This window comes from Maniola hyperantus, chromosome 1 (assembly GCF_902806685.2).
Source record: "Maniola hyperantus chromosome 1, iAphHyp1.2, whole genome shotgun sequence".
Taxonomy (NCBI): domain Eukaryota; kingdom Metazoa; phylum Arthropoda; class Insecta; order Lepidoptera; family Nymphalidae; genus Maniola; species Maniola hyperantus.
The window spans coordinates 10,305,337-10,327,736 of record NC_048536.1 but is presented as its reverse complement, the minus strand read 5'-3'; the positions used below and the strand labels follow the sequence as shown (position 1 = coordinate 10,327,736).

Here is a 22,400-nt window from a genome sequence, read left to right as displayed (position 1 = left end):
CCCCATATTTGTTAAAAGGAATACAAAACAATTTACTAAAAAAAACAATTTAGTAAAGACTGCCAAACGGATATAGCTTCTGTTAGATATTGATGCAGAAGATGACTTACGAATGTGCAATAGTTGACAGAAGCTTGAATGATTCCCCTTATCTAAATATATAAAAGGAAAGGGTGACTGACTGACTGACTGACCTATCAACGCACAGCTCAAATTACTGGACGGATCGGGCTGAAATTTGGCATGCAGATAGCTATTTTGAAGTAGGCATCCGCTAAGAAAGGGTTTTTTGAAAATTCAACCCCTAAGGGGGTGAAATAGGGGGTTGAAACTTGTGAAGTCCACGCGGACAAAGTCGCGAGCATAAGCTAGTTTTATCAAACGAAGTCTGTAATTCAACTACTGATTTCATTAGATTGCATAAAATAGATTATTTACCTTTATGTGTTTGATAATATCTCAACGCCTGAATTTTTATGCTATCATTTTCAGTATCTGAATTTTTACCTTTTAAAATTTTATTTACATTATTGCACCAGCTGTGAATAATCAATTTGATCACAAAATTTATTATATAATTTTTCAAATTGACTTTGTGTGTATCACATGTTAAAAAATCAAAACTTGTACTCTGATCAACTAATAATTTTATCATTTGACTTTTGCCACTTTTCCCAGGATCATTTTTTAACATGCTTTTTACTATTTTTATTATATTTCTCACACAATTTGAAAAGTTACGCGAGGGTCGGTAAAGAGATCTCCTTGTGATATCGATAGAATGTATGTATTCATCTGCTTGAGGTGGGGTGGTGTCACACAATTCATTATTGCATTTTATACAAGGAATGTGTGTAAAACACATTCCTTTTTAGCTTTTTTATGACAAACCCTGTCACATACTTTTTAGTTTCAGAGATTATTAATTTGTCTCCAATTTCTGAACTACTATCTGCCAAATTTTCTATACTTAGATCTGTATCCATTGGCTCATTGCTCATCGGGGGCTCTTTGATGTCATTTTCTATCAAAAGACAATCTAAATTTTGTAACATTTTGTTAGGATCTTCCTCACAGTTAGCCCCTAATGAGTGACTTGAATTTAAATTATTTACAAGTAATGTTTTGTAAATACTTTCAAACTGCTGGCAGGTAGGGTTTGTGTTTCTAGCCCCGTGGCTCCTCACAGAGGAGAATAAGTTTTCCACAGGATCTTGGTTAAAACAGCGCGTTAACAAACTAGTTACATTATGTTTTTCATTTAGATATAGCCACAATTCTTTCATAACTTTAATATTGTGGATCCAATTTTTAATTGATGGAACCTGTTCATAACGAATACTTACTGTTCCATCTTTTTTTTTTGTTTCCATCTTAAATCGCATTGATTTTAATATTGGCACACTTTCATCCCATAATTTAAAATGGTCAGAGTTCATTTTCAAACAATTTTTATATATTTTATGGGTCTTTTTATAAGACCCTCCATTAAAGGAGTCAAAAAGACGATCAAATAATAGCAGCAAGTCGGCTGTGTCAGCACACTCTTGTGGTAGTAAATTATTTTCTGAAAAAGAAAAAAGATTAAAAATTAAATACTTAAATAAATACTTAAATATATTTTTTTATACATAAATGTCAGGCCACATTTACATGGATTTGTAGCTGATGCTCGCGACTTCACCCGCGTGGATTTAGGTTTCTTAAAATCTATGAACTCTATGATTTTCAGAGAAAAAAGTAGTGTCCTTCCCTAAGAAGTTATTTGTATACCAAACGTCAAAATTGGGTGGGCTGTGGGTCGATTTCATAAAACCGGCATCAATCATTATTACAATCTCAGTTGTTGTGATTGGCTGAATTTGTGCGATTCTTGTTGCAACAATGCATTGTAGCCAATAGTGAGCTGGCGTCAACCATTTATAATATTAGTATGGAGTTGTGGATGTTTTAAAGTTGCACTATCATCACATTACAGATGTAAAATAGCGCCATATATGTTGCTAATAAATAATTATTGAGAATAAGATTAGTCCTTGCTAGTCAAGTAGTACCAAAGTCTGATGAATTAATTCTAAAGTGAAGAAGGTCTTCAAATATCAGGTCTTTAAAAGTTTCAGAACATTAACAGTACTTACTTGCACAAAATCGTAGCGCTCCTGATACACGCTGACTAAAAACTTGTGCAGCATGTTTTACTTTCATCTTCGGAATTTTCTCTATGAGTACATGAGCTTCTGTTAACTTGTTGCACATTCGTAAGTCATCTTCTCCTGCATCAATATCTAACAGAAGCTTTAAATGTATCCATTTAGCAGTCTTTACTTCGTCCTCCTGTGTGAATCTTAATTCTTTTGTCAGTAAATTGTTTCGTATTCCTTTTAACAAATGTGGGGGATCAAATAAGGGGAATATATTATTATTTTCTACAGCAAAACTACTATCCCTAGGCTCGTTGCCTAATCTAAGACAATCTACTTTAGTCTCTTTTATCAGCTCATTTATAACTTTGTTGTTAATTGTAGATTGATCACAGACAGTTGAGACGACAGCCAATCCTGTTTGATTAATTTGTGTAATTATGTTTTTAATACACCTTTTTAATATTACTGCCTTTGTGGCACTTTTGCAAAACAAATAGCAAATTGGCTGTTTGAACTTAGCTTTTAGCCCCTTTATCATGAATACCAAAACATGGTCAGCAATATTCTCTGTAATTTCATTTCCCCCAAAATCTTCAAATCCGATTACTTGATCGAATGCTGTATTGAAATGTAGGGATGGAGACAAAGACATTTCATCAAAGATTAATACACATAATCGTTGCTCCATCCCCAATTTGTCTGCCGCATTTTTCAAAAGTTTAATTATCGCAGGGTTTAAGCCTGGTTTAATTGTTATTTGTTTAAGGACATCCAGTAATGTTCGTTTTGATGGCAAAGTTAACATTTTTCTCAAAAAGTTATAGCCTTTTGGACTTTTCTTATATATCGAGAGTGACATTAATTTTTCTGCATGATTAAATCTTCTTCCACGGCTTTTTTTGTTATGCTGTGTTAATTGCATTTTTACAAGTGTTTGAGCAGGCATAGGTAAGTATTTTAGAACCTTGTTAAATAATTTTGTTTTTGACATTTTTTTTTGCTATCTTTACTTGGTTTCTTTGTTCGAATAATTTATTTTTCAAATTAACTATTTTCCTTAACAATTTCTGAACTTTGAGATTCACATGTCTTTGACCAGCTTTTCCTGAAAAAAAAAGGTGTTTTTATTAAGTATACATTAACTATTAGACAATTTTCAATACTCTATTCTTGTTAAAATCTTGTTAAACAGTAAAGATTTTTTATCTCTTATTTAATTAAATTAAATTAAATTTATTGGATATTATTACATATTAAATTACATATAAGGAACACAAAAAATACTTATAATACAGATAAAAACAAGTAATAACAATTAAGTAGACCTAGGTCTAGTGGGGTGCCAGCCAGGTAACCTCCCAGTGTGTATGTGTGTATGTGTATTATTTGTTGTTTATGGCCACAACTTACTAGTAATTATTTTTTTCTGAATCTGAGTTTGAGAATATCCTGCTTGGATGTTGTGAACCACAGATGGGGTACTTTGAGCGACCGATTGATTATGTGTAGAACTTTCTGGTTGATTTATTGTATTAGCATCTAGACTTGAATCAATGGCACCTGAAATATGCAAAATAGAGTTTTAGAAGAAGTGTTTATGTTATAATTATTAGTTATAGAGGAGGAGATGTCTCTCAACAAGTTCAAAGTTTTCATAAAACGTAAACTAATTGAAAAATCCTATTACAATGTAAAGGATTATTTAAATGATAAGCAAGCTTGGGAATGAGTTGCTTAACGACTTTGTGATAGTTCTAATAAGTTACAATAAATTTGTAAAGTGGTGATAATAAAAAGAATACCCGGCTGAGTTTGTTGTGGGCTCTTCTCAGACCTGGGCGCGTTTGGAACCCTCGTAGCTTTAGTTTTAAGTTTGCGTTATAATTATCACCACTATATTATCTTACAAATCTAACACTATACCAGACAATCAATAAGAGTAATTTATTACCTATTTTGAATAAATCATTAGACTTTGACTTTGACTTTGACTTTGACTTATACATAGTTAGTTTCTGTCTGCAACTTCATTAGGAGATTTCAGTTTTGAAGATTCCATAGAAACATTTGTACTTATTACATTTGATACCAAGTGGGGTATCCCGTAGCGCTGCCAAGTCGATTTTTTTGATATTAACAATAAACCTCTACAGTTTTGCGGCTTGTTAAGAAAAGTGATCTGTTTTACTCTTGTGTATTACAGAACCCTATGTGCTGTGTCCAACTCGCACTTGGCCAGTTATTTTCTACATAACAGTTCTTGATTTATCGTGCAAAACGTCGAAAAATACGACTGAAGTATGGGACCCTCTGTGCACAAGTCTGACCCACACTTGGCCAGTGTTTTCAAGCTTCTACAATCTGTGCTTTGACCTATTATTGACATGTCAATCAATGTAATTTCTCAAAATCCTCTCTACTGTAATAACTAATAAATAAAACTCACCAAGGTTAAGAGAAGGAAATGCTGTCTTTGCTAGTCTTTTACTGTGATGGTATAAAAAACGATCTTCAAAGTGGTGATTGCAAATTCGATAATTCGTATATATTTCATCATCAGTCTTGCTTTCTAAATCTTGTCCTACTATCTCTTTCCATTGTTGAAATCGTTTCAAAGAGGAGTGGCCAGGTTTTGGAAAGTGATGCAAAACATCTGAAAAAGTAGTAACATAAAATATGCAATATATTATTGTATTATCTATACTTATTGTACTTATTTACTTAATCTCTATAATATATATATAAAAATGAATCACTGAATGTGTTGCTAAGCGCAAATTTCGAGAACAGCTGAACCGATTTCGCTAATTCTTTTTTTATAATATTCCTTGAAGTACGAGGATGGTTTTTATGGAATTGCCCGAAATCGACTAGGCGGTAAGACGTTCGCTGGGGCAGCTAGTAAAATATAAAAAAACCATAGTCATTAAAGTTCAAAATAATATCTAATGTTGTACCTACGTACCTACACTTAATTACAAAACAAAAAATGTACAGAATTAGTAGTCAATAATCCTTACCAATATTATAAATGCAAAAGTATGTCAGGCTGTCTGTCTGCTAGCTTTTCACAGTCAATTTGTGTAACCGTTTATGATAAAAGTTAGAAGGTACAGAGAAGCTTGCATCCAGGTAAGGACATAGGCTACTTTTGCCTCGGAAAATCAAACAGTTCCCATGGGATTCTTTAAAACCCTAAACCAACGTAGACAAAGTGGCGGGCATCATCTATTTGGTGAAGAGATAGCTTGCATCGGAGACGGTTGTAGGCTACTTTTATCACGGAAAATTGGACTTCTCACGGGATTTCTAAAATGGTTTTTTGGATGATATCCACGTGGACGAAATCGCAGGAATTATTTAGTATCATGATAAAATACCTAATGTACTAATGGAGCATAGAGTTTGACTCGTTTAAGAGATTTGTGTTAGATTACAAGTGAGCTGATTTTAAACTTACCGAATTGCTCACATCCGAACACACATCGAGATCTCCGTGGCATTTTCCCTGCACAAATCTATCGACAGAAAATCTTTTCACAAAGCAAAAACAAGTCCGTAATCCGTAGCCGTGGTCAATCGTTCAGGCATGAATCGAGTCCGTAAATCAATCCTTAGGTAGTTATCGAGGTGGTTAAAGGAAACACAGAGTCCAGTAAACAAAGCAGGGTCAGATAAATTTATCAGAAATAGAAATATTTAGAACCGCACAAACAACAATACACGAAAACATGAAAAGTTTTGAACTTCAACGGTGACCAGGGTTGCCAGATATTTACCAATTGAATTCGCCCGTTTTTTTTTTTTTTTAATAGATATAGCGAGCAAGCGAGCAGGCGGGTCACCTGATGTTAAGTGATTACCGCCGCCCATGAACATTTGCAGCACCAGAGGAGCCGCCGATGCGTTGCCGGCCTTTAGGAATTTGTTTTAGGATTTTGCCTGCTGAGTAGCCTAAAATCGCCCGTTTCTATCTTCCAGGGGCCCTACCGCGGTTGTTTGACAGCTACAATGTTACGATCACAATCATCTCTGATTGGTTAATGCTCGCTCACTATTGGCTACAATGCATTGTTGCAACAAGGATTGCACAAATTCAGCCAATCAGAACAATTGAGATTGTAATAATGATTGATACCGGTTTTAGACAATCGCCCTACTGGTAGCCTAAATGGTTACTGGTAGCCAATCGGGATTTTAGGGCGCCGATTGGCCCCCCGAGGTAGCCTAAATGGCGGTAATTCGCCTTATCTGGCACCACTGACGGTGACTGTGGCTGTCCAAATGTTTGTAATTTAAAATTACAACAATGTGCCCGCCATCTATTTACGTCTTTTATTAACTGTTATCTATTTGTTTAGCCGTACTCGCGCTTAGATGGCACCACAAGCGAATTTCAATTTGCGATTTTTTAATGTTCTGGAGTTGCACCCCTATGGTAATAATAATATGTTCCTTGGTTCCCATAGACGGAGTAAAAAATCTAGACAAAGAAACGTTTGCTTTCTCATTCACACTAAAAAGAGAGCACGGATGAAGTTACTAATGTGATAAACAGAGACGCAACTAACCTATTTTTTGTCCCTTACCGTGTAACCGATTTTTTTCAAAGAATACAACTTTAGTTTCAAAACAAACTTTGAGAATTCGTCGCATCATTGTAGTTATATCTCATTAGTTGTTTTCACATAAAAAACGTTTAATAAAAATATTGTTGAGCGGTTCATACAAATATTGACTAATAAACAATGGTAATTGTCGTGTTATTCATCGTTACGTTGTGCTATCGCTATCTCACACGTGGTTACACAGTACTTTAGTCTAGCTTTTTTAATCAGTATACGTTGGTTCCTCCATCCTCATAGATCAAGGATTATAGGCATAGATTTGCCACTAAAATAATAATAATTACGAAAGTGAGAGGATGTTATGTCATGATGAGAAGATGTTTTAGTGTGCAGTGATGGTTAATTGTAGCATAAATAACTGTAAAAGCCGTAGTAAACGGCAGGAACCAAACATAACCTTTCATCAGTAAGTTGTTTTTTGATTCTAATACAGCAAGTAAATCAAAAGTTTAAATACTAAAGTCGATTTTCTGTCAATATTATGCAAAATTAATTTATAATTATATTCAAAATTCCATAATATCCAAACTTATCCATACTGTATACGCTACGGCAATCGGCCTACTGATAGCTCGTCTATTCACTATGTCTATCTTCTTCCCGGATTACTGGTCTGTGCCTCTTACTTTTTCTTGATTAAAAACCAAAGAGTATATACAAAAACCATCAAGTGCATATATAGTGATTATATACCTACATAGTGATTATCAAGTGAGTGAACTTTTTTTTCTGGTATACTATGAACCATATTAATCTGTGCTATGAACTATCTCTATGCTGGTGAGTGAATTTGTTCCAGGAAAACCTTTATAAACGTACCTACATCGTACATAAGTGCTTAATATATTTTATACTTAGTGTATACTTCTGGCGTTCCTTCCTAGATAAAATGGTAAGATCATCGATGGGTAAGATTCATAATAATATTATTATTTACTTTTTCCACTGCTGGCTTGAGTTGACCTCATCGGTCGTCCACAAATATAAAGACGATGTTGGGAATCTTTCAGAGATAAATCATATAAAGAGATCATCACAGAAAGAGTTTTGTAGAGCAACGAAAGTGGCCAACAGCCAGAGGCTAGTGGGCTGTGGGCAGATCATGTCTGTCGCAGAACCGATGGCTGACGGGACAGACACTTTTTGGAATTGAGACAAATACTGCACGCAAAACTTGAATAAAGACAGATCTCAGCCAGTCTTGTGTATTTTAATCTTTAGTCTAGACCTGTGATAACCTCTATATTGCAACTTCAGATTCGTACTTGTTTTATGCTAACTGTTATATTAAGCACAGCATAGAACAACCCATAGCCCACTGACTAGAATGACAATCTGAAGAGTAGTGAGAAGTGGGAGGATGAGTTTGGTGACATGTTCTCCAAAAGGCCTATGTTTAGCAGTGAATAAATACAGCCTAATGGAATGGATTGATTGAATAACATAAATAAATAAGCCTTTATTTCATCATCATTAAATCATAATACTATGTGCCCCCTTGGGAGCAGATGGCAAACACACTTAAGTTTATTTAATGAAGCATTTATTTAATGAACCTAAAAATTTTACAAAGTATATAATATATAAGGACTAAATAGAGAATTAGTTGATTACTAATATTTTTTTAGGTGTTTGATTATATTTCTGAAAATTTTCCATTGTTTTTAATACTGGTTGTAATTTTACAGCACGGAAGAATTAAAGTTCGAACAACAGAAGAAGAAAAGGCTAGAAAAGAAAAAGAAAGGCAAGAGAAACTGAAAATTTTTAAACATGCAATGCGGAAGATTTTTAATAAAGTGAGTTTTATAATTTTTGTTCATAGTTTCATAGAATATTTTTAATTCTTTAATAATGTATGATTAATACAATTTCAGAGAAAAGATGGCGAGCAAGATGAAGAACAACTAGAAATTACTGGAAAGACACTGTCATCTAATCCAGATATTTATACACTGTGGAATATAAGACGAGAAATATTAATTGTTTTCAGGTATAAAAAAACCATTAGAAAAAATAAAGTACCAATATTTTTACTAAACAATCTGTTAAATTACCAGATGTAATTATTATATGTAGAATAATAAGTAATCTATACTCTATATTTATATATAAAGGAAAGCTGACTGACTGACTGATCTATCAACGCACAGCTCAAACTATTGGACCGATTGGGCTAAAATTTGGCATGCAGATAGCTATTATGACGTAGACATCAGCTAAGAAAGGATTTTTGAAAATTCAACCCGTACAGGGATAAAATAGGGCTTTGAAATTTTTAGTCGCTGTGGACGAAGTCGCGAGTATAAGCTAGTATTATTATATAAGAGCTATTAAACATAATATCAATTCTTTCAAGTATAATAATAGATATTCAAAATTTAACTGTACAACAGCTCTCACCGAACAATCTCCTCCGTGCCTTCTCCATAATCGTGACACTGGCAAAACACTCCAGCCAAGAGCCAATAATTGGGAATTGAATTGAATTGAATAGTTCATTAAAAATTGTTTAATGTTTCAGTAAAACAAAAAGTGAAGAGGACATGTCAAAATTGTATGACACAGAGTTGAATTTAACGGAGTATTGTCTAAAAATAAATCCAAAATCATATTGCGCATGGCATCAAAGAGAATGGGTGTTGTCTGCAAGACCCAATCCAGATTGGAAGAAAGAGCTTGAATTGTGTAACATGTATCTCAAGTATGATGAAAGAAATTGTATGGTTTCATTTTATAGCATCACCTACCACAAAAATAACTGGCCAAGTGCGAGTCAGGCTCGCGCAATGAGGGTTCCGTACTACAGTCGTATTTTTTCCACATTTTGCACGATAATTCAAAAACTATGATGCATAAAAATAAATAAAAATCTGTTTTAGAATGTACAGGTGAAGACCTTTCATATGATACCCCACTTGATATAGTCACTCACTTTGAAAATACTAATTATTAGTTCATGACCACAATTTAATTTTTTTTGTGTGATCTAACCCTAAATTCAAGGTTTTCAGATTTTTCCCCAAATATCAGCATGAAGATCTACCTACCTGCCAAATTTCATGATTCTAGGTCAACGGTACCTAGAAAAGTACCGGGAAGTACCCTGTAGGTTTCTTGACAGACAACAAAGTGATTCTGTAAGGGTTCCATTTTTCCTTTTGAGGTACGGAACCCTAAAAACATTGCATTATGTTTTATGAATACTGTCTAAAAATTATCTCATTATAATAATTATACTTATCTTTATTTTAAGTTCATACTTGGGATTATCGCCGATTTGTGGTCAGCCAATGTAAGCCACCACTTCAAGAAGAGTTTGATTTCACTACAGAAAAACTATATGACAACTTCTCAAATTATTCAGCTTGGCATTACAGAAGCAAACTGTTAGTTCAGTTATATCCTGATGAAAGAGGTAATTTAATATTATTTATTATAAAAGATTATGTTGTAGATTTCTTGGCTCGTTAATTGCTCGTTTTTGGTATAGCTCTACTTAAAAACTTATTTAAGATTATACAGTCTCATGATAATGGACTAAGAGAAAACGCATGCCTAATATTCCTTATTTTATAAAATAGTAGCTGATAGTTTCTCGGCGTGTTGTTCGTGTGCGTAATCCCAGCAAAATAATGTCGAATTTCTGGATTTGAGTTGGATAGATTTTTAGTGCGTAACGTCGTGTAATTGTGCGTGAAAGTTTTAAATTTGTGCGTCCAACCAATAAGTAGATATTCGAAAAAAACGCGTTCTGCCAGGAATACGTCATCCCAGCTACACATTTTTTTCCCAATGGACGTACGAGAAAAAAAATAGGTCCATGAATTAGTGCGTTTTAAGAGGTAAATGTGCGTGCTAAAATTAAATTTGTGCGTCATAACACTTCGAAGATATTCAGTTTTTTGCTGGGATGACGTTTAACCATTTCTTATATCTCTTAAACGGTTAAACGTATAGATGTGATTTTTTTTACACATGTTGCTATGAATTTGTGCGTAATGTTTGTAAAAACAGAATTTAAAAAAAAATTACCGTTCAGTTTTTATAATTAAAAAATAAAATAATGTTATTAGGTCCTAGTACTTTAAATATGACCTCTAAAGATAAACTTATACCGTTGATTTGTCCCTTATAACGGCCCACAGTATCTTATCAAGTTTCATTGGAGTATTTTAAGTATTTATTGAATTATGAAGAAAATTACTACGACAGGACACGATATTTTTAGACATTTAATTGGTCGAGTTTTTTATGAGTTGGCTAATTAAAATTTCTACCAATAATTAGTGCGTCAGCTCATTTATCCATCTGCAAAAATATAGCCCAATACACAGATAAATTATAGAGATATAATCAAAAACCTATAAGATGCGCAATACAATGATAAACCGACAAAGTTTGAATAGCCACAAAAAAGCGACCGTGTCATATATCGTGCTAACCTTCCAAAATTGATAGTATTGTACCATTACTTTTTTCGCACCTAAGTACAGGTACGTACATAATAGTTAGTGAAAATTAAAACAACAGAACAGTTCAATATATTTTTTATTTTCTAAGTTTTAGTTGATCAATATTCTGACTGAATACCGATTGTAAATTAAGTAGGTAATCTAAAATTATTGTATTAACATAATAGGCTACTTGACAATTTTTTTAAGTTGGTCTTAAATGGTTAATATTTGTCCTATTATATCAAAAAAATTAACACTATATTTTTTTGCGCCCTAAAAACCGTAAAACTTTAATTTAAAAAAATATTTTTCTTAGACAGGTGAAAACACTGTCGGCCATGTTTGGCCGATAGATTATCTGTGCTCTGACGTCATGCATTTGTAAACAACAGTATAACCCTGTGGTTATACTGTTGTTTACAAATGCATGACGAAAAAATTGTCAAGTAGCCTATTTGTCATATTAACATAACAATAAAAATAATCAACAGTAAAAAAATAGTAAAAAAATCTAGAAATAGAGATAAATCACGTTGAATCAACTAGTAGCTGGTGCAGTGCCCCATATTTTCCCTAACCTACCTAAGAATTTGCGTTACCTAAGTTACGTGCGAAAAAACATCTAGGATGGATCCCTCTAAAAGGGAACAGCTGTATAAACAGCGAGCGTCGTCAAGAACTACATCAGCAAGCCCAAGAAAAGGACAATCACAAAGGACAGGAAATAAAATAACTGTTAAGTCTAATTATAATAGGAAATAAAATATCTATTAACCCTCATTTATGTTTTATTTTAGTGAAATAGTAGGTAGATCTTCAAAGTTTCAAACAAGTTTTAAGTTCCTACATTCTTACGAAAGACATACCTACTAGGTACTGCCTTACATTAAGTAAGTGGGCTGTATGTGGTCAATACGTAATTTCAAAAACTAATGATTTTATGTATTTGTAATGTAAGTAGGTGCATAGTGTTTGTAAATATAACTAGATACAGCCTATAGAAAGCTGTCCACTAGTACACTTGTAGCTCTATCGGTTTATGCCACAGATTCACGGCGGATCCTAATTGCGACGTTGCCAAACTTAATAGCATGGCTTGTAAGTAAAGATGGCTGTGGTCGGAACCTTTGGTACCTATTAGTTTTAAAATTCAGTTTTATTGCCGTGTTTTGAAGACGAACGGGTGGCTTAGTTTAACAGTTTCCAGAAAACTATATTGTTTAATTATGGCTTGTGACCAGACAATAGGACTGTTTGCTTTTGTTTGTTAAAATCCCGTGGGAACTCTAATATTTCGGAATAAATGTAACGGGTCACTTATGCAAAAATCACGTCAATCTGTAACTCTGTTGCGGTGTGATGGAAGGACAAACCAACAAACAAACATACTTTATAATAATGCACGCATTTATAATATTATAGTATGATTAATAAAAAGCTTAATAATTTTGTGCGCACATGTACCAGAAAAGAAATGGCACAATACTATCAATTTTGGAAGGTTAGCACGATATATGACACGGTCGCTTTTTTGTGGCTATTCAAACTTTGTCGGTTTATCATTGTATTGCGCATCTTATAGGTTTTTTGATTATATCTCTATAATTTATCTGTGTATTGGGCTATATTTTTGCAGATGGATAAATGAGCTGACGCACTAATTATTGGTAGAAATTTTAATTAGCCAACTCATAAAAAACTCGACCAATTAAATGTCTAAAAATATCGTGTCCTGTCGTAGTAATTTTCTTCATAATTCAATAAATACTTAAAATACTCCAATGAAACTTGATAAGATACTGTGGGCCGTTATAAGGGACAAATCAACGGTATAAGTTTATCTTTAGAGGTCATATTTAAAGTACTAGGACCTAATAACATTATTTTATTTTTTAATTATAAAAACTGAACGGTAATTTTTTTTTAAATTCTGTTTTTACAAACATTACGCACAAATTCATAGCAACATGTGTAAAAAAAATCACATCTATACGTTTAACCGTTTAAGAGATATAAGAAATGGTTAAACGTCATCCCAGCAAAAAACTGAATATCTTCGAAGTGTTATGACGCACAAATTTAATTTTAGCACGCACATTTACCTCTTAAAACGCACTAATTCATGGACCTATTTTTTTTCTCGTACGTCCATTGGGAAAAAAATGTGTAGCTGGGATGACGTATTCCTGGCAAAACGCGTTTTTTTTCGAATATCTACTTATTGGTTGGACGCACAAATTTAAAACTTTCACGCACAATTACACGACGTTACGCACTAAAAATCTATCCAACTCAAATCCTGAAATTCAACATTATTTTGCTGGGATTACGCACACGTGTTGTTCCCAACACAGAGAGGAACGCTCAGCGACTAAAGTTTGGATCATGGTGGCTTTGGGAGATAACAGGTAATAGGATAAGAGGATAAATGTCAAAGTATGAAGTAAATTTTTTAAATATTTTCTTTAGAATAGTATTAGAAATCACATCATGCAATGCCAGACGCTTAGTATCGTGGCAACCCCTGCTAGGCATCCTTTAACTGTTGAACTTAAAAGGCATCTCCTAGGTGGTTGCCACGAATTCTTACTTTGATGTAAGCTAAGCCAAAGCCACCATGATCCGAACTTCAGAGTCGCTGATCGTTCATCCCTGTGTTAGGGACAATACACAGAAAAACTTTCAGCTTTTATAAAACAACGAAGGTCTAGCATGCGCTGGCTCCAACTATAAGTTAATATTCAATGTAAATTTTCAGGAGGCAGACCAATTCAAGATAATCATCACAAACATGAATTAAAAATGGTTCAAAGTGCTGCTTTTACAGACCCTGATGATACAAGTGCCTGGTTTTATCAAAGGTGGTTACTAGGTTAGTATTTTTTATATTTTTAATTAGGGTGTAGTATAATTTTGGGTGTAGCTTAATTTTTTTTTTTTTTAAAGAATATTAGCCATGTTAAATGACTAATATTCCCCTTTCCTCTCCAATTAAGCGTCAGGCTTTGCTAGGAGTAGGTACGACAATAGTGCAACGGGCGGGGTTTGAACCGTCGACCTTTCGGTTTTCAGTCCACTTCTATACCGGTTGAGCTATTGAGGCTCTGAATTAATTAAAACACTTCTTTTTTTTGTCAATCTACGGTTTTTGGATTTTTCCCTTTACTTGTACTATAAGACATTGCTACCTGCCAGACATGATTCTAGGTCAACGGGAAGTACTTTATAGGAAATACCTTTAGGACCCCTGACAGGTCTTGACAGACTGACAACGAAGTGATCCTATAAGATAGAGAGACTAAAATACAGAACCCTTAAAAGAAGGATGATATGTGCATGTGTATTTTGAATTTAAACTGTGATTTGTTGCATTATCTTCTTGCAGGTGCAGTAAAAGTCAATATTGAACTTGTTTGTTGCACTGTGACTCCTTCAAAGACAACACTCGCTTGGAGCAAAAGAGTTTCGAATGAATATATAAATAGCAACATAAAGATATATATCAATAATCAAGTTGTTGATGGCATGTGGATCTCTTGCACTGGGCTTGATTATGATGATGTATGGATTCTTGAACATAATCACAAAATTACCGATAATATTAACATTAAGGTAGGCCATACAACAAGGTGTTATAGTACCAGGGATGGTAAACATTTTGCATGTGCATATTTTAAAAATACAACAAACTGAATTTTTCAGGTAGAACACACTCTTAGTGATGAAAATCATGTGATAATCAATTGTGAGAAGTACCAACCTTACACATACGTGGGAAAGAATAAAATATGTTTCAAAAACCAATATTCTCAACCTGTGATAGAAGAGCTAAACGAGCAACTTGATTCATGTCGACAATTACTAGCCTTAGAACCAGATAATAAATGTAAGTTACTAAAATCTCTTTTGACATATTTTTGAATCTGTTTAGTTTAGTTTGATATATGAGACACTGAAGTAGATATCCACATACAGCTCAAACTGCCTACCTACTGGTTCTAGACACTTAGGATTTTGTAGTACGCGGCAGAAAATAATGTACATCGGCCTTTAGAATGACATTTCAGCTTTGTAGAGCGTTGTCTCTGTCACTTATACCTACATGTATGACGTTTTGTCGGTCTCAACTACTGAGACAATGCTCTACAAATCTGCTATCTCCTTCTAAAGGTCGATGTACATATTACTTTCGGCCGCGTACTGTAAGTAGCGTTTCTCTATAATGTAGATTGTAGACCTCCAGTAAGAGCCATTACGCACAGTCGACTAGTTGCCCGGCAACTCAGTCGACAGCGACCTTTAGAATCTAATTTATATGGAAGTCTCCGTGTCTAAGCGCACGTAGTCGTGTGCATAGGCACGGCAACTTCCATATAAATTAGAGATTCTAACGGTTGGCGTCGACTGAGTTGCCGGGCGACTAGTTGACCGTGCGTAATGGCTCTAAAGGTGGACTTTCGAGACGAGCGTTTGTGGTGTCAGTGACGCTCTGAAGCGACTACCTGTACATCTGTCGCGGGTATCAAAAGTCACCAACGCGACTTCATTGGCGCCGTGTCACTTACGAGGCGTTAGTGACGCTATGGACGCTGCTTTTGTGTTGCTTGTCTCGAAAGTCCACCATATGATTTTGAAAAATTCTTACGGAATCTTTAAAAAATTTAACATACGAAGGAAGTCGCATAAAAAAGCTAATTTGATAATATTATGTTATTAATAATTATTATGTCGAAGCAGGTATAGCAAGCAACTCCTCTGGTTTTGTGTATTTAATTTTATTAAACTTTTGTTTCAGGGACATTACTAACTACTACATTCTTTTTATATTGTATTGATGCAAGTCTATATCACAAAGAAATTGTGGCAAATCTAAGGACGTTGAAAGATTTAGACTCTCAAAGGGCTGGGTACTATAGTGATTTAATATCGAAATGGAGTATTGAACAACAGTTACCCAAAGATTATGAGACTGAGAATACAAGTCTACAATATAAAACAGTTTTTAGTGAAAAGATAACAAGCTTACCTCATTTACAGTATTACAGTTTTTGTCAAACTGTTGACCTATCCTGTCAGAATTTAACATCAAGAATTTTACCAACTTTAATCAAACTGCAGCATTGTAAGGTAAATATAGACCGTAAAAAATGACTCCTTATGCGCCATTTTAACTTTTTGTGTCAGATTTCATGTGAAAAGTACGATATTAGTCCTTATTTTAAAGGTGAACCGTACTTTTGACATGATAGTTAACCCATAGTTAAAACGGCGCGTGAGGAGTCATTTTTACGCATTGTATCAATTTGTATTTGGAGGGGTCATGCGAAAAACAACTTTTGTCACTTCTTTTTTTTCAACTGGCAAATAAATTTGCAACTGGCAATTTGGTGCAAATGTTACTAGCACTATAGAAATTACATACTTAAGTACAATTTTTTTGTGTAATCCATAATATGTCATTCTGGCAGATTCTGTTATAGTCCGTTCAAAATGACTCCTCACGTGCTATTTAAACTCTATGGGTCAACTGTCATGTCAAGTAAGGTTCACCTTTTAAAATAAGGACTAAAATCGTACTTTTGACATGAAATCAGACATAGTTAAACTGGCGTGTGAGAAGTTAAATTTTACGCGTTATACCTATAAACACTTTGTGCACAAAAGCGTAAAAAGCAGTTTTATCCGCAGCATAAATAAGAACTTTGAGAGTGAAAAAGAATATTTTCCATCTAGGTTTACTATTAAATTAATTCATTTTGCTTCAACTTTTTTACAGGTACTGAACCTATCAAGCAACAAAATAAACACAATAGAAAATTTTCCTGCTATAGAATTGGAAGAGTTGAATTTAGAAGATAATTTCGAGTTAGATAAGACACAGGTTGAAATGTTTAAAGACAAACACAAATCTATGAAAATATTTTTTTAATTCTTATTTAATTTCTAGGCAGTATGTATTTGTCATAATATAACAAGAGTGAATGTAGGTATGTTATTCTGTTATCTTAAATTTGGCACAAAGATGAATTGCCTGTCCGTACTCCGTTTCCTAGCATAAGTGTCTATACAGATGGACTGCAGCTGAAAAGCAGCCTGTAATTCACACTGAATGCCCATACTAGAACTGCAAGCTGACTATGCAGTAGGTTGGCTGTTGCGATGCAGTTGTGCCAACTGTAATAAAACTGTATCCCGAATTTTTACATATTTTCTATGTGTAATTTTAGGTTTTAATGTCTATGTTACTAAAATTAAAATATAGGTAACAAAAATGTTTATTATTTATACCTAAATATAACGCGTACAATTTAATTCCTCACGCGCCGTTTTAACTTTTTGTGTCAAATTTCATGTCAAAAACTATTTTAGTCCTTATTTTGAAGGTGAATACTTTGACATGACAGTTGACCCATAGAGTTAAAATGGCGCGTGAGGAGTCATTGGTTACCGTAGACTGACTAAAAAAGCTAGACTAAAGTACTGTGTAACCGCGTCTGAGATAGCGATAGCCCGACGTAACGATGAATAACACGACAATTACTATTGTTTAGTAGTCAATATCTGTATTAACCGATCAACAATATTTGTATTTAAACATTTTTTATGTGAAAACAAGTAAATAACTAATGAGAAATACAATGATGCCACGAATTCTCAAAGTTTGTTTTGCAACTAAAGTTGTATTCCTTGAAAAAAATCGGTTACATGACAAGGGACAAAAATAGGTTAGCTGCGTCTCTGTTTACCACATAAGTAACTTTATCTGTGCTCTCTTTTTAGTGTGAATGAGAAAGCAAACGTTCCTTTATCTAGATTTTTACTCCGTCTACGTTGGTTACAGAATAGCCTTATTTATAATGTAAACTGGACCAAAGAATGGTTGAAAACTTAAATGAACTGAAAACGTTGTTAACATTATGCTTAATTATTATAATGACAACTATTTATAAAAATCAGAATTCTCTTATTTCCTAATTGCTACCCATTTAATAAGTTTGTACCTTTTTCATTTTAGACTATTTTTAACCGACTTCAAAAAAAGGAGGAGGTCTCAATTCGTCGGAATCTTTTTATTTTTATTTTTTTTATTTTTTATGTATGTTCCCCGATTACTCGAAAACGCCTGGACCGATTTTGAAAATTCTTTTTTTGTTTGAAAGGGTATACTTCAAAGTTGGTCCCATTTCAATTTGGTGAAGATCTGATGAACATCTTCGAAGATAGATACTGGAACTCCTCAACGGATAAGAGTAAATAAGTAATTGCTCGCGATCAGTGTAATAGCTTAGTAAACAATAGATTTTTAACCAGTCATAGCATAATTCCATGGGGCCACTAAAAATTGTGAAATAAAATTTTTTACAAAAAAAATAAAAACCGACTTCGTTACACAAACACTAAAAATTGAAAAATAATTTAATTTATTACCGAATATATTATCTATACAAGAGTTAATATAGTTCCATAATAATATTTTTTGGGGTCGGTGCCAATGAGGTGCCATTGTGGAGTCCCATAAAAATATGAAGTCTAGACGATTCGCGCAGCTAAAGCTAATTGGCACCGGCACCAAAAAGTATTATTATGGAACTATATTAACTCTTGTATACATAATATATTCGGTAATAAATTAAATTATTTTTCAATTTTTAGTGTTTGTGTAACGAAGTCGGTTTTTATTTTTTTTGTAAAAAAAAATTATGTGTGAAGTAGTTAGTTACTAACATATAACTACTAGTTACTATCTAACTAGTTTTACACTAATTACTTGCAATCTAGAAGTGGTGATATTAATCCCCAGACAGCTATTAGTAGAGGATCTTCATCCCAATACAGTTTACCACAGATTTCACAAATAGTCGCTTGTTTACAGGACACGGTTAGCCTGTGAACATTGCTGATTTCAATGATTGCTCCTTTGCTAGTTACACATAGTTCGGTTGGAACCATTTTATTTGACTGTGCTAGTGTTTCAGGTTGGCTTAAATACAAATCATCTCCATCAGAATCGCTAAGGAAGTTGTCATAATATGCATCATCATCTTCATTATCACTAGTATGTCTTTTGCTTATTGTTTTACTGTTGCCGACAGCTTCATATTTATTGCACAAGTCCTTAACTTCATCAGGAGTCATTGTTTTCAGATCTCTACCATTACACTGTAAACATCTATTTAAAAGGTCACTTCGCGTAACAGTAATGTTGAAACTAGATAATACTTTCTGTAACTGGTCTTTGATACTGCTTTTACAAACATCCAAAATAAAATTTTGTGAGAATTTGGAAGTAGGAGAAAACTTTAACTTTGCTGTTAAAATCAAGCGATTTTCAGACAAAGCTAAATTAACTGTGTCGTGCCAATACATTCCTGGTGAAGTTACTATTGTATCAATATCACAGTATCTCAAATATGCCACTAAGTCTGACAATTCATACTCCACCAGTATTTTTACGTTTTTACTTAATCTTTGGAAATTTTGGGCCGATGTGTTGATGTTATCAGCGACTTTAGTCTTTTTTGCAGTTTTCATTTTTTTTTCTAACATAATATAATTGCAGATTTCTTCAAAATTTATTTTCTGTTCCAAACATAACTTTTGGAGATAGTTATAAATTTCAAGTAATACATATGCATCGAGAGCAGCATAATTTATTTGAGTTTTTCTTAATGGTCTTAATTCCCAGTTGGAACACTGTTCTGCCTTTTCTAATGGGACTCCAAAGCAAGCTTGCACTAAAGAACTCAAACTGTTTCCTTCGTTATAACTAGGCAAGGACAGGCCAAGATTGATAACACTTTTCCACAACAAACTTAAATCTAACAAGCCTTCACCTTTTACTTTAATATTACCTAGACCGATAACTGATGCTTTTATTTCTTTCAGATCTTGTTCAAGGCCAAAACCTAATTTAATTATTTCAGCATTGTCGAGTACTGATTTATTGAACCTATACCAGAAGCTTGAATATTGCTTACTATTCAAAATTAATGTATCAATCAAGTAAATGAAATCAAAGGTAGCAATTTGAATGAGGGCAACTTGTGACTGCACAGCCCCGAAAGATGGTTTCCACTCGCAGTCAATACTCACTATACTACAATTTACTAAAGTTGTAACAACATCATACAATTTTTCAGCAGTATCAATGATGATTATATTATTTTCAGACAGGGGAAGTTTGTAGGAGTTCTGACTTGCATTTTGTTCTTCATCCCACTTCTCTTCTTCTTCAGGTACTTCTTGTAAAGACATATTTTTCAAAGCCAAAGGCAAAGTGTCCTCAGACAACTGAAAATATGAGGCCCATTTAAGAGCTTCATTAGTGTCATAATCTACTAGCATATCAATAAATTCTTGAGCACATCCACTCTGGCGAAGAGAATCTTTAACTAAATCATCCCACACTGAAGAGCTCACATTATGTTCAACATATTTCTGATGTATCAAATATCTCAACCCTCCTGTTGTACGATTTTTGCTTAAATTTTTACATGTCTCGATCGGAATATTAAACTTGTTACATAGTCGTGCAACTAATTTACCAAGAGGTTTGTAATGAATTTTTTCATATTTTACATGACACACTTTATTTTCTTCTATATATTGCTGTGCATAATCCTTTATACTAAAATTCTTATCCAATAATCTGTCTAAAAATAATAACAGTGGTCTCACTTGGTTCGGACACTCTGATAAATATTCATCAATCATGTTGGCTTTGTCTTGAAGAATTAATGGAAATAATAACTCTTCTACAGGGATGTCATCACACAACTCCATAGCTATTACTATCTGTGAAGCCTGTTTGCAGTTATCACTTCTTATCATTTCTTTAACCAAAGGCAAAATAGTTTCCTTGATTGTATGGACCTGGTATGTTCGTATCACTAATTTAAGAAAATGCTGGTTTCTCTGACTTATTGCAATATGGAAAGCAGGAAGCTTTAATAAATCTGTTGGTGTCCTGCCATTTGATTGAGACCATTCACCTAAAGACTCTATGATATAGTATTGCAAAGACTTGGGTTTGCTATCTTTAAATTCCTCACATTTGACGCTGCATAATAAAGCCACTCTGTAAGGATCTGTTGTAAAATGAAATAAACTGTTAAAGTGGCTATCTGTAGCAGGGCATTTTTTCCAAGTTTTCCATTGAAGTCTAAGATGACTGAACCATATCTGAATTCTTTCATCGAGATCTGTGTTAACTCCTAATTTTTTAAGAGATTCTTCAACTGATGGAACAATTTTGATCGTTTGATCTTTGTGAACAAGCTGATTTAAATCCACTTCCATGATGCTTCCAATGTTACTTCTAATGTCTCAGAGAAATAACTGTATGAGGCCACTTATTTTGTTCATATTGATTGTAAAGGTTTTTGATGTTTTACAATTATTTAAATTTTTAATAGGTATATTATTATCTTCTTTTGTTCAAGAAATATAATAATCAAATAAAATGACTTATCACACTAAAATTGACAAATCAAAATCTCACGTGTGACCACAGAGTACATTGGTTGGATAAAAGATTGGTTGGTATTGGTATGTGGTATGCAAAGAGAATATAATCACTACGTTTTAGTGGTATGTGCACAGAATACATGGGTATGTCACCGTATGTGTGACGTCTCCTAAGGACGCAAGGACAAGGAATCCAAAGAGTATTATAATAGTCCAACGAAAAAGTTTTTTTAAACTGAGGGTTGGTTACAAATGGGTACAACCATGTGTGACACGTAGACTGACTAAAAAAGCTAGACTAAAGTACTGTGTAACCGCGTCTGAGATAGCGATAGCACGACGTAACGATGAATAACACGACAATTACCATTGTTTAGTAGTCACTATTTGTATTAACCGATCAACAATATTTGTATTAAACATTTTTATGTGAAAACAAGTAAATAACTAACGAGAAATACAATGATGCCACGAATTCTCAAAGTTCGTTTTGCAACTAAAGTTGTATTCCTTGAAAAAAAATCAGTTACACGATAAGGGACAAAAAATAGATTAGCTGCATCTCTGTTTATCACATTAGTAACTTCATCTGTGATCTCTTTTTAGTGAGAATGAAAAAGCAAACGTTCCTTTGCCTAGATTTTTTACTCCGTCTACGGTGTGACAAGGCTATCTTGGGGCGTGGCGAAAATCGGAACAAACAT

The 22,400-nt window shown here is 33.7% G+C and overlaps 3 protein-coding genes across 4 annotated transcripts; 1 reads left to right on the top strand and 2 right to left on the bottom strand.

Annotated features, from left to right (window-relative positions):
• Positions 1 to 865: 865 nt before the first annotated feature.
• LOC138404766 (uncharacterized) lies at positions 866 to 6,342 on the bottom strand. Of its 2 annotated transcripts, none has more exons than XR_011238565.1 (4): positions 4,591 to 6,323; positions 3,555 to 3,704; positions 2,139 to 3,249; positions 866 to 1,567 (listed from the first exon to the last, which is right to left on the bottom strand). XR_011238565.1 is itself a non-coding variant. In XM_069509725.1 (4 exons), exons 1-4 carry the CDS (start codon positions 5,645 to 5,647, stop codon positions 3,113 to 3,115), a joined length of 537 nt encoding a protein of 178 aa, XP_069365826.1. In that variant the 5' UTR covers positions 5,648 to 6,342; the 3' UTR covers positions 2,139 to 3,112. The 2 variants fall into 2 exon arrangements, 1 of the variants encoding a protein (XP_069365826.1); XM_069509725.1 differs by lacking the exon at positions 866 to 1,567 and having other exon boundaries at positions 4,591 to 4,797; positions 5,605 to 6,342.
• Positions 6,343 to 7,513: 1,171 nt separating this feature from the next.
• On the top strand, positions 7,514 to 17,501 carry RabGGTa (Rab geranylgeranyltransferase subunit alpha). Its single transcript, XM_034973694.2, has 10 exons — positions 7,514 to 7,664; positions 8,461 to 8,571; positions 8,650 to 8,765; positions 9,297 to 9,493; positions 10,029 to 10,190; positions 13,988 to 14,101; positions 14,615 to 14,841; positions 14,932 to 15,115; positions 16,025 to 16,356; positions 17,006 to 17,501. The coding sequence occupies exons 1-10, from the start codon at positions 7,662 to 7,664 to the stop codon at positions 17,156 to 17,158; spliced, it is 1,599 nt and encodes a 532-aa protein (XP_034829585.1). The 5' UTR covers positions 7,514 to 7,661; the 3' UTR covers positions 17,159 to 17,501.
• Positions 17,198 to 21,658, bottom strand: Nbr (exonuclease mut-7 homolog). The gene has a single exon (XM_034973678.2). It carries the CDS (start codon positions 21,526 to 21,528, stop codon positions 18,994 to 18,996), a length of 2,535 nt encoding a protein of 844 aa, XP_034829569.1. The 5' UTR covers positions 21,529 to 21,658; the 3' UTR covers positions 17,198 to 18,993.
• Between the last annotated feature and the right edge of the window lie 742 nt (positions 21,659 to 22,400).